The sequence below is a fragment of the Mangifera indica genome, chromosome 17, assembly GCF_011075055.1.
Source record: "Mangifera indica cultivar Alphonso chromosome 17, CATAS_Mindica_2.1, whole genome shotgun sequence".
Classification (NCBI taxonomy): Eukaryota; Viridiplantae; Streptophyta; class Magnoliopsida; order Sapindales; family Anacardiaceae; genus Mangifera; species Mangifera indica.
Genome location: NC_058153.1, coordinates 1,739,540 through 1,752,280, shown reverse-complemented (window position 1 = coordinate 1,752,280; position 12,741 = coordinate 1,739,540). Strand labels below are relative to the sequence as shown.

Genomic DNA, 12,741 nt, shown 5'->3' with positions numbered 1-12,741 from the left:
AGAAAGTATGTATCATCTTGAAAGGTTTTGGATTAATATGTCACGTCTTAAAATTTAAGGAGCTCTTGAGTTTTACCAAATCTGAAGGCTAACGTGTAAGCTCAGAGCCTCAGACAATGTACGCCCCTGTGCTAAAACTACCTATCCAATACTTATTTCCAAATTTTTAACCGCAGGTGGATTAACTGTAGTTATCTTAAACCAAACCCTAGTTAAAGAAGCAGTTTATATTGCAGAGATGAGTCTTCCCTTTGTTGAAGTCCAAAGATGATGATCGGCGAAGTCCCCACTAGACCAAATCCCACCATCCAAGTTCCCCCTTGGGACCCATACGACGATACGGCGGCTATCCTGTCCCCTTCATACCACGGCCTCAACCTTTCCGGCAACTTCAACGGCATTGCAAATGGTCTCGATTCTCCGGTGGGTTTCCACCTTTACCTGCCGTCAAACGAGTTCATTTCTCCGAACGAGTCAGACTCATTGAGTGACGACTCGGACTTGCCAGTGGATGCATATTCGTGCGATTTCTTTCGCATGTACGAATTCAAAGTGCGGAGGTGTGCACGTGGCAGGTCACATGACTGGACCGAGTGCCCGTACGCCCATCCGGGGGAGAAGGCCAAAAGACGTGACCCGAGAAAGTACAACTATTCGGGAACGGCCTGCCCCGATTATCGCAAAGGTGGGTGCAAAAAGGGCGACTCGTGCGAGTTTGCTCATGGTGTCTTCGAGTGTTGGCTTCACCCTGCCAGATATCGGACTCAGCCATGCAAGGATGGATTGGATTGCACCCGCAGGGTTTGTTTCTTCGCTCATACACTCGAACAGCTTCGTGTTTTCCCACAGCAAAGCCCTAAGGGGAATGGAAATGTGTCGAGTGATTTTGATCATGGGTCTCCTGTTCGCCGCCGTTTTGATTTTGACTCGTATGGTACTAGCGGCTCATTTGTTTCTTCGCCGACTTCTATATTGACCTCGCCTCCTGGTTCTCCTCCTTCTGACTCACCGCCAACCTCGCCGAGTTGTAATGGATCGTTTAACTCTGTGAGTGAACTCGTGGCTTCCATGCGTGCGTTGCAGTTTGGAAAGGCAAAAATGGGAAAGGCTCCTGTTTGGGGTGTTGGGTACTTGTCTCCCCGTGGTTCGACGCTTAAACCCGGGTTTTACAGCCTTCCTTCAACTCCGACCCAGACCCGAGTCCGTTCCTTAAACAGTCAATACGATCTTTGGGAAAGCCCCTGCCAAGAAGAGCCATCAATGGAAAGGGTCGAGTCTGGAAGGGACTTGAGGGCAAAGATCTACGCTAAACTAAGTAAAGAAAATTCTCTTGACCGAGTTGATTCCACCTCGTCGGATCCTGACGTTGGGTGGATATCTGAACTGGTGAAGTGAATTATAGATTCACTTCCGTTTTGATAATTTTTTTGTCGGCTAATCGGCGGCCTTTGATTCTTCATCTAACATTGTGAATATGCAGTTGGAATCTGGATGTGTAGATATCCTGACAGCAAGAAGAGAGGATATGTTATTTCTCCGTTTTGTTGTGCTTTTGTTTCTGTATAAAGAAGGATTCATCAGGCTGCCGTAGAAGGGGTGGCGGTTTGTCATAATATTTCGTCTTCGAAAATATTGTCGCATGTTTATCCTTAATTAATGTAAATATAATTTCCATTTGTGCAATTCCTGAAGGAAAATCTGTGTTTATCTTCATAATATTCTTTGAAGAAATTAATCCATGGCATAATGCTTGTGATGATGTATTGATTAGGGCTGGACCCAGTTTGATTTTATGCAAATTTGTTTAGTTCAGTTTTGATTCAAATGTTCAATTTGAGTTAGAATGGTATATTATTGAATAAAAAGCCAAAAGATTTATTCCCATATGGTATATGAAAAAATTTTAAATTTTTAATAATTTAAAGACTCATTATAATCTGTTAAAACTTTTAATTAAAGTTAACTATTAAGTTGTTATTCAAAAACTCTTGATTGGATCGTAGTCATCCATAAAACGAAGGGTTTAATGTTTTATCTAAATTTTGTTGAATTCAGTTATCATCGATTGGACAGAAGACGTCTTGAAAAATAAATATCATTGGGAGAGAGAGGGATTGGTTAAAAATTCGTTAACAAAATTTGAAACCCTAAGTAAAAAGTAAATATCACTTTTTAAAATTTAATTTTTTAAAAAAAATTATTAATTTTTCGAATTAAAAAAATAAAATAATATAAATTTTTATTTTTTAAATATTATTATTAAATGATGATTTTATTTTATTATTAACTAAAAATTTTAATAAATTTTAATTTATAAATAGATATTTAAATTTTTTAAAATTATATAATAAAATATTAATATAAAAAAAATTTAAATAAAATAATATTTAATTATATTTTTAAAAAATTCATTATATATTATTTATATATTGTCTTATAAACCCTTGATGTGAATGTTCTGAGGAGACAGGATATGGTGTAGGGACCATTTTAAAAATCTAGGAACTGTTACACAGGAATTTGGAAAATAATAAAAAATTGAAGTATGGGAAGGGAACGATAGGGGCCGACAAAGGGGACGGCGGTTCCAAGATTTGGTCCATTTTTAAGTAATTGTTCGAGCACTTGCCCTAAAAAGCTACCGGGAGTAGGCAGAGATTCTGTGGTGGCGTGCTCTTCAAAGCTGTTTACTGAGTGTGTGTCAATCGGCCTTAAGATAATCATAAGTATTCATCACTAAAATTCTATGTGTCTGGGAAGATGCACTTGTTGTGGGGTTATATATGGAAATACCGCAAGTTTCTTGTTTTGGTGTGTCAAATGCGTAATTTAAAATACCGAATAACATGGACCCACCCAAGGTTTGGTTTTTACAACATTTTTTAATCTCTAATTAATAATTTAAATAACTCCTTTTTGCAATTGAATTATTCAAAACTATTACATTATTCTTAAATTAACAAAATTAAAAATAACAGAGTTTGGGATATGTTATTGGTATCTGTTGAAACTTTTTAGGCTTATCAGAAATTACAAAAAATATTAGAGGCCTCTTAAAAATTTTGACATATTTATATATCCCTAGTAATTTTAAAAAATGATAATTTCACCCCTAAATAATTCTATATAATGAGAAATTATAAATTTATGAGTATAAATGTTATATTACACTTTTAAAAAATTCAATAAAAATATAAATTATAAATATAAACGTCATATTATAATTGTTGTAGTTATATAGTAGTTTCAAAATATACAAGAGTTTTAAAATATTTTAAAAATTAATTTGTGAATTTTTAAACTTTTTAAATGTTAAATTGTCATATTTAAAAATGTTTAGCTCCGATAGCAAAACATTATTTAAATTATATCAAAAGACTTATTCCCGCCTAAGGTTTGATGTATATCCAAATGATTCATTGGTTTTCGACTTTCATTGTCTTCCTTTGTTGGTGATAAAGAAAAAAGAAAAAATTGTTAGTAGTAGAGATAATAGTTAAAAAAAAAAAAAATCTTTAAGTGAAATGATAATTTTTAATCTTTTGTTAAAAAAAATATTAATTTTTAAACTAAATAAAAAAATAAAATAAATTTTATTTTTAATTTTTTTATTAAATAATAATTTTATTTTTATTTTAAAGAATTTTAATGAAGCTTAAATATTTAGTTTTTAAAACTTTACGTGTGATAATTGGGTTGACCAAACCGGGGGTGGGAATAAGCGCTTTGGTCAATTTTTTTACCGCAGAACGACTCCATTGCCATAATTGGAAACCGGAGCCGCTGCACAACCAGACAAAATGGAGCTGGTCGCAGAAAGGACTCTGAAATCTCCGAGGCAACAAAGGTGTCTGCGGCGTTGTAACATAAAATCTGTACGGCACCACGTGTGAGAAATCACGTGACAAAAGCTAAAAAACTCAAAACACGTGGTGGGTGGGTGGCACAGTGAGTGGCAGGAGGAGTTAAGTTAAATAAACCCTGTGAGTGACAAGTCATGATGAAGATGGATCGGCGTGGCAATGGATATCCATATGGCTATCATCCCTCCTCTCGAGATCTCCATGATTTTGACTATCTTTTTACTGTTTTTCTTTTAAATTTAATTTTTGTTTCTTTATTTAGACTCATGCTTCTTCATCATTATCCGCTGGGATTCTCTTACGTGTGTTTCCCGTTGCTTATTCTTCTCGTATAAGCGGTCCATAAGGCAACAGATGGCAAATTGTTATTGGTAAAAAAATGGAGAAGATTTTAAATGTCATTGACCACCTTATCCTCAACACTTTATCCATAACAGATCTTCGTAGATTTACTGATATTATATGGAATATAATTAATATTTATTGGAATTTTATGACATTTTTGTCCTTAAATTTTGAGAAAAGTATATTGAATCCGGTGAAATCTGAATCTAGAAAGGTCATTGTTGTTTTTATCGAATGAGGGCTGTTTTGTCTCGGTAAGTGCTGACAAGGAGGTAGGAACGGATTGAATACTTTACTCCCGGTCAGAGTTTTTGATATAAAGATGAGGAAGAATTTTTAGAGATTTTAAAATTTTAAAATACATTTTAATATATAAAAATATAAATAATATATTAAAAATAAAATGAGCCGTAAATATATCTATCCTTTCTTATTATAGAAATTTCACTTATTTATATTTTAATCTTTATTTCTATTAATAAATTTTCTCTCCTTATAAAGAGAAACATGTTGAAAATCTAATTTGATGAGCCGAATTGTCATCTTAGTGATGATTGAATTTGTTGTGGGCAAATTTGTTTGTGAATATAATGAGGTTTGGTTTGATGACTGTGTTAGATTTTAGCCATGATGATTGTGTGATGGCTTTGTTGGTGATGGATGTGAAACCAGTTTTCATAGGTGATGTGTACTTATTATGGGTTTTGAAACACGGAACAAAGTGGGGTTGCGTTCGAATAGAGCCTTAATATGGTAAGACTTGAACTCTATTGGAACCTATAATAATTCGTTCGAATTTTATCATATTCTTCTCAGATTTTAAAAATTGATAATTTTATTCTAATATGAACTTTCTAATTTTAAAAAGTGATTTATCTATTCTCCAAAATTCTGTTTCTTCCTTCCGATCATCATATCTTTCTTCGATTATTCTCTCTACACATCCTAAATCTTCACTAACACTTCCTCTCCATCAACCACCACAAAATTAGTGTTCTCTATCTCTGAATCCGATTGATTATTTAGATGAATGAGAAGACGAATAATGAATCAACCCATCCATATTATGAAAACGAGAATCACCTGATCCGGACTACAAAAACAATTTCATATTATAAAAACGGAAGGAAAAGTAAAAAAGGAGAAAAAGCAGAACACTCGGATGTAACGTCCAAGTGTTCAGTACACTACAGCTTTTCTTTTTCTTCTGTCTTTTGCAAAATATCTGATGCAAGTTGCAGAATAGAAATGAGCACTTTGAGTTGGAGAGTCTTTTCAAAAATATTAGGCATAATTGGTTTTAGATAAGCATGAAATGAAACCACACTTCCTATGCAAATTGAATTTATTTATTGTGTTGATAATGTTAACTATTCGATAATTATAATTTATTCTACCTAAACCCTTTGTAATGTTGTCCTCATCGAAAAATACTTACCAAGAAGATTAAAATAGACGAGTTCGTGAAGTTGGTAGCCAGCAGATCTCCTCGGGCCGTGTTTTCCGGTGTGGTGTCTGGGACATGCATGACGCGAAATTAGCTTATTTTTTCTGCTGTTGTTTGACCACGACCCCCCTTGAGTTTCAGGCTGCATGTTTTTTTTGTGGCTTTTCTAAGCCCATTCCGCTCCCTGGGCTTCTCTTTCAGGCTTCTGCTGACACGACTGTGGGCGTTATCAGACCAAATCGGATGCACTTTGTCGTGTGTCTATAGATTGTGCGATATCATATCCCGTCAATTAACGGGTCTTACAAATTATGCCGGTCCGTAAATATGGTAAGATTTGGGTTACGGCCCAAGTTTCCTTGGGCTGTGCCTCTACCCGCCTTTTTATGTATATATATATATATATATAAATTATTAATTTTTAAGCAAAACTTTCTAATTTAGACATATATTCTAATAAATTTATATCAGTTTATTTGTGTAAATTATAATAATAATTTGTAATTGGATGATATAATTATTAATTTTTTTATTTTAAAATCATTTAATTAAATACTATTATTTTAATTTGTATAAATAAGTTTATACAGATAAATTTGTATTTATAGTATTATCATTTAGACATTTCAAGAGTGAAGAGTGTAGATTCTTTAACAATAAAAATATGTGTATTGAGTACTCAATTTAGTATCTATGTTATTATGTGATTGATTGATTTTAAATCGAAAATAAAAAACCTTTAATCATATAATAATGCATTATATGAATACTTAAAACTTGATACTAATAACATCGCTTATTCCTTAAGAACAATACTTATATAGGCCAACATATTATTTCACCCCCAAGTTTTAGTGATATCCCAAAGTTACATCAATGGAGTTTGAAAAACTTAAAATCTCACCAATTCATTAAAAATCACAGTTATGGTTAAGGATAAAATAGTCATTTAATAAAAAATTTAAAAAATCTAAAGTTTTGTTACATTTCCTCCCCTCAACTTGAAAATCTCACAATTCAGTCCCCATTTGAAGTTTGAAAAATCAAAATTTTTCTCTTAGGGTTTGTAAATCAAGCTCGGAGTCATTGGAGATGGCTTTCTCCAGTGGCATTGGCTCTCCATCCAGACTTAACTCTCCTTGTCGATCACTTTTCAGCCACCGACGTAGGTTATTTCCTCCTACAAAGATGAAATCGTCTTCTCCAGAGTGTCTTTTTCTCAAATGAAGACGATTTCGTCTTCGTCAGTGGTCTTAAATGGCCACGTCATCTTTGTCTAAGACCTTCAACGAAGACAAAATCATCTTTGTTTGAGATGAAGACAATCCGAAAAAGACGATTTTGTCTTCATCGGAGGAAATAACTTACATCAGTGGTTGAAAAGTGATTAGTAAGGAGAGTTGAACTAGGAAGGAGAGCCAACACCACTGGAGACGCCTATCTCTGACGACTCCGACCTTGATTTGCAAACCGTAGAAGGAAAATTTTAATTTTTCAAACTTCTGGTGAGGAAAAATTGTGAGATTTTTAACTTAAGGGGGCCCAAAGTAATAAAACTATAGTTTTTTTTGTTAAAAGATGATTTTATCCTAAATTTTAACTAAGATTTTTAACAGATAAGTAAAATTTTGGGTTTTTCAAATATTGTAAGTGTGTCTTTATGATAACACTTAAACTTGGATGGGAAATAGTCATTTGGCCTACTCTATATATATATATATATATATATATATATATATAATCGGATCCTACTCAGATTTACTACGTTACGCGGTTAAATGATTTGAGTGGTTTAATTCTTGTCGGATCCTTTTTGCGGGGTGGGTGCGCGGGGGGCTTCAAGCCCAATGGTGTTCGAGACCGCTACCCAAGTTAGAGAAATGGAGATATTTTTTAGCTATCCTATTATTTTGTGGGGAAATAGAATATTCAATATTGGCAATATTGTCAGCAAAAAAGTGAAAAGTTGTTGAGATGAAGAACCGGTGGTGGAGATGTGACAAGGCCAACATGTCCAATTGTGTGCACCTGGTTTAAGTGGTAAGCCTATGAATAAGCCGGAGGCAGAGTGCATGTGGATCTAATGGACTCTGTTTCTCTGCTTCAAAGGGGATGGGTTTCAGACTGAATCTCAAGTGGGTTTCCCCATTTCAGTCTCATTGTTTCACCACTTCCTCTTGCAGGCTCTCTTCTGCTTCTGGTGAGTGACTTCATTAATTTCTATGTCTCCCGCTTCTTCCCTAATTCAACACAGTTGTTGGTTAGTTAAATAGAGAGAAGCTACATGGTTTGCCGGGTTGATAGTGTTGAGATTGTCAACTTTCCTTTTTATCATATGAATGTTACTGAGTTTGAATTCTTTTATATGTTTGAACAGGAGCTTTCAAGTCGTTTACTTTAATACCATCCCAAGAACTAAAATTATTGAATTGAGTAAATTTGCCAAGTTTAATCTTTTTTGCTGCATACTTATCATGGGGATGGATTAGCTTATAACTCTATCCAGATAATTTTGAGACTTGTGCATTCTTTTATTAATATTCATGTATCACACTGGCGCCTTATTATATGTTTATGTTCATATTAAAGTGAGAGGCATTTGTTGTGGGTTGCTGGGCCAGTCTTTCCAGGATTTACCGGTTTAGTGGTTGGGCTCCACCCCAAAGGGGTAGTTGTGCTCTGCCCGATTTACCGGCTTAGTGGTTGGGTTCCGCCCCAAAGGGGTAGTTGTGCTCTGCCCGCTTTACCGGCTTAGTGGTTGGGTTCTACCCCAAAGGGGTAGTTGTGCTCTGCCCGATTTACCGGCTTAGTGGTTGGGTTCCGCCCCAAAAGGGTAGTTCTGCTCTGCCAAGTGGGGTTTTCTTGTCACAAACAAAAATAAATTGTGTCTATATAGTCGCATGTATTCTATCAGTATTGTTTTGGTAGGCATATATTATTTCTTCTTGTTAGCCAGTGTCATGTTTGTTCATTCCACTTTGCGGACATTTGTATGAGAGACTATTTTTTCTGAATTTATGCAGTTCGAGGCAGGGAGGGATGCTTTAACTCAGCAAGGTTGTCGTTCCTGTCTATAATATCCGAGGAGGCATGTAGCTATTCTCAGGATCGTGCAAAAGCATATGCTTATTCATCTACTGGACCACAGACCTTAGAATATGATTACTCAGAAACAGACGAAATGTTGCAGAAATCTGCTTCACAAAGGGGCCAAAACATGTGCGGTACATCAGATTATAGTTTACTAATGGAAAATCTTTATGTTTTAGAGTCAACATTTGCTGATTCAGATGTGTTGAGATTGGAAAGAGATATTCTGCAACAACTTGGAAGACTTGGAGCTCTCAAATTATTCAATGCATGTCTATCTAGGACACCAAAAACCTCAAGTATTTTTAATTTGTCTGATGTCCCTGTTGTGCATGTTGAAGAGCATACAATGAAGGGCACAGTGGAGACTCACAAGGGGAAGATAATTATTCACTCTAAAAGGAAAGAAAAGAGAAAATCAAGGACAGAAAGAGTATCGGGAAAGTCTAGTAAAACTTCTTTATTGTCATTGCCTTCAGAAGCTGTCTGTGGAAAATTTCAGCGGCACACTGTATCTTTAATGAGCAGAGAATTGAACTCTAGAAGTAGAAGATCAATGATCGCTAGAAATGAGGCAGAGATGTCAAAGGGAGTTAAGGTTGTTTCCGAATTCTAGTTTGGAATGATTTATTGTTGATCACGTCTGGTAGGATATCTTTTTGATAATCTATTTTGAGATAATACAGGTGGTTGCAAACTTGGAAAGAATCAGAACAACTTTAGAAGAAGAAACCGGGCAAGTTGTCAGTTTGAGTTGCTGGGCTGAAGCAGCTGGACTCAGTGAAAAGGTTCTGCAGCAGTGTCTGTGTTTCGGTTGGTATTGCAGAGAGGAGCTGCTAAGGAGTACACACTCCCTAGTGTTATACCTTGCAAGAAATTACAGGAGTCTAGGAATACCATTAGCAGACCTACTTCAGGTTTCTAGACATTCTTTAGTTTGAATAATTGCTGTTGTGCTCATAATCTTTCATTTTGCTTATACCCTTAATAGACATCAATCAATGTTCTGCTATTAACAGGCTGGAAATTTTGGTGTGCTACAAGGTGCGGAGAGGTTTGACCATACAAAGGGATATAGATTCTCTACCTATGTTCAGTACTGGATAAGGAAATCAATTTCAAAGATGGTGGCATCGCATGCTACGGGAATCAAGATTCCTGTATCTCTCTTTCTTGTTTTGGAAATTTTTTTCTTGTACAATCAAAAATTTTAATTAGAGAGTGGAGCTTGATTTATGTGTTTCATTACATTTTTGCAGTGCTCCCTAAGCAGGTCAATAAATAAAATTCAGAAAGCTCGAAAAGCCTTGAATAGTGTCCATGGAAAATATCCAGAAGACATTGAGATTGCCAAGTTCACAGGTCTTTCTTTGGCTGAAATCAGATCAGCTAGCAAATGCCCGAGAGTTGTGGGGTCGATTGATCGGAAAATGGGGGATTGGCTTAATGCAAAATACGTGGTATGAACAAAATGTAGTTTTCTTCTTCAAGTACATTTTCTTACATGTTAAATCTCGCTAATGAAAAGCTGTAGATATACTAATTTTGTCCTTTGGCCCATGGCAGTGAATTTTTCATCTTAATATATAGTAAATGCTTGCTATGTTTCTTAAAAACCCTTTGATTTTGGTGGAATATCAAGTTTCTTGAATTCTTTTGCTTCCCTTGGACCCTCTCTTTAGGGAGGGGGATCCTTTTATTTTGGTAACATGGCTATATGATTGAGGCACAAGAGTGTGGTGGTACTTCTAACTTAATTATGTGAATGTGTATGCAAATATGCACATTTTGTAAGTAAGAAAACTCAGATGTTATACCCCATCACATGTCGACTTGGTTCCTGGTGCTAAGGTATAACTTTACTACCGTGTGCACGTTTCATATGAGACGCCAAAATAGATGCAATCTTATTTATTAATAAGTGACTTCAGCATTTCATATTTGTTAAATATTTATATATCAATTATTTAATTGACAGCAAGGTGTGTTATGGGGATGATAATGCAGGAATTTATGCCAGATTTGTCTATTAACTGTCCTGAAGAAATTGTGACAAGGCAACACAGGAAGAAAGATATTCATAATCTTTTACAGAATTTAGATTCAAGGGAGAGACAAGTGTTGATTCTAAGATATGGGCTTAAGGATCATCGCCCTCGGTCACTTGAAGAGATTGGGAAGCTTTTCCGTGTGAGCAAAGAGTGGATAAGAAAAATAGAGAAGAAAGCTATGACAAAATTGTTGGATGAAGAAGCATGCCGAGACTTAAGCCATTACTTGCATGTGTAGTTTCCATTGAAACAGTAACTTCCATGTTCTTCTTTCCTTCAAGAAGAAAAGGAATTGAGATTGGGAGAAGTGGCGAATCTGAAACAGGTCGGATAGCTTTTCATCAGAGTGCCAACTCATTCATCACCAAGAACATGCAAACCAGTGAGGTATGGCATTTCTGTCAGAGGCATTATTTCAGGAAGAGTGTTAATGTGTGAGTTTTCTACCATGCAAAAAAAAAAAAAATTGAATGATTCATACATAATACTTTGATTTTGTTATTTGATTCTGAGTGGGGTTAGTCAAGGATGTACATTTATGTTGGCTTTGTCTCCATTATTGTATAATTCTTTTGTTGATCTCAGAAGAACTTACAACATTATTCTCTAGCTACTATATTGTATACTATAAATTATCAATTAATTTTTCTTTATATGAATGATTTCAGATTGCTTCATCTTTTTGTCTTGTATGGTTTTGTCTGCCAACCATAGTTGTGAAAGGCTTGAGGCATGCTTCCAGACTTTACTTGAGGCAAAGTGGTCATCGCCTTTAGTATGGTCAAGATGACAATTGGTTCAAAGCCGATCGTCTTAAAAATTTTTTCAACACCTTTGGAGAAGCTTTAGGCACTGAGAAAACGCTTTTTATTATCACCTAGGTTATTTGTCTAGATCTGAGGGTTACCTTCAATTTTCAAACAATTTATGACATAGTCTCTCAAGCATGTTGACAAGTTTGGATAATTTTCGATCAGATATAAGGATTATTGACAATCTTGAGGTCTCCAATGAGGTTTGAAGTTGTTGGAAAGATAATTATAAAGTCATTAAGAGGTCGACGTTGAGTTTTAAGATCATCGAAAAAGTTATCAAATAGTTCTAAAATTTTTAAAGAGACTGCTGAAAATATTTAAGATTATTAGATAAATCCATAGTCTTTAATCCCTTATAGATTATCACTAAGCAGATCTAAATATGATTATCAATTGTCAGTATGATATTAGACTGAAGTTATCAATCAATTTTTTGCTGCCAATGTCAACATAGTGATAAATATTTAAATATAATAAAAATTAGATCATTTTTAATATAATTTATTGATCCTATTAGATTAAAAAGCTACACCTTTGTCATGTCTTTTTCGACCAAGTTGGGATATGCGTTTCCTCTTTGACAATTATAAGCCAATGATGTAAATCTTATGGGAAAATAGTCTGTTGAGTGTCAAAACTGACTATAAAAAACAAAACAAAAAAAAAAAAGGTAAGATGTTTGTAGGTCTGACCATTAGTGAATGGTAGTGTTAGTGCGTCACTTTCTCAAGAAAACAACAATTTGTTCTAAAATAATTCGTGTGACACATTCTTATCATGGCTATAAACTAAAGATAATTTAAGCTATCTTCCTTCATACAACATGTCATTAATTTTCTTATCCTTGATGCGATGTCGTTTTCGTAGCCCAAAATACCTTGATGACCACTATATCTTTTATGTTTGGTAAAATTTAATAAATATAAATAATTATTATATTTAATAAAAAATAATAAATTTTTTTAATTATTATTTTACTTAAATAATTTTGAATATAATTATTTTAAATTATTTTAAATTATTTTTTATATTAATTAAAAATAAAATTAATTTTGTCTCAAAAAATTAATAAATAAAGATTTAGTTATAATAAAATTAAGATTCTCTCATTAATTTTTTAATGTTTAATA

General features: G+C 34.3%; 2 protein-coding genes across 2 annotated transcripts; both read left to right on the top strand.

Annotated features, from left to right (window-relative positions):
* Positions 1 to 239: 239 nt before the first annotated feature.
* LOC123200316 (zinc finger CCCH domain-containing protein 23-like) lies at positions 240 to 1,817 on the top strand. Its single transcript, XM_044615463.1, has one exon. The coding sequence runs from the start codon at positions 268 to 270 to the stop codon at positions 1,393 to 1,395; it is 1,128 nt and encodes a 375-aa protein (XP_044471398.1). The 5' UTR covers positions 240 to 267; the 3' UTR covers positions 1,396 to 1,817.
* A 5,757-nt stretch (positions 1,818 to 7,574) lies between these two features.
* LOC123201115 (RNA polymerase sigma factor sigC) lies at positions 7,575 to 11,473 on the top strand. Its single transcript, XM_044616577.1, has 6 exons — positions 7,575 to 7,855; positions 8,679 to 9,343; positions 9,432 to 9,662; positions 9,765 to 9,905; positions 10,005 to 10,205; positions 10,753 to 11,473. Exons 1-6 carry the CDS (start codon positions 7,768 to 7,770, stop codon positions 11,032 to 11,034), a joined length of 1,608 nt encoding a protein of 535 aa, XP_044472512.1. The 5' UTR covers positions 7,575 to 7,767; the 3' UTR covers positions 11,035 to 11,473.
* Positions 11,474 to 12,741: the final 1,268 nt, after the last annotated feature.

Coding starts and splice junctions, on each gene's coding strand:
- LOC123200316 (XM_044615463.1), top strand. CDS start 268: ATGATGATCGGCGAAGTCCCCACTAGACCAAATCCCACCATCCAAGTT.
- LOC123201115 (XM_044616577.1), top strand. CDS start 7,768: ATGGGTTTCAGACTGAATCTCAAGTGGGTTTCCCCATTTCAGTCTCAT. Junction 7,856..8,678: donor CAGGCTCTCTTCTGCTTCTG/GTGAGTGACTTC, acceptor GAATTTATGCAG/TTCGAGGCAGGGAGGGATGC. Junction 9,663..9,764: donor CATTAGCAGACCTACTTCAG/GTTTCTAGACAT, acceptor TGCTATTAACAG/GCTGGAAATTTTGGTGTGCT.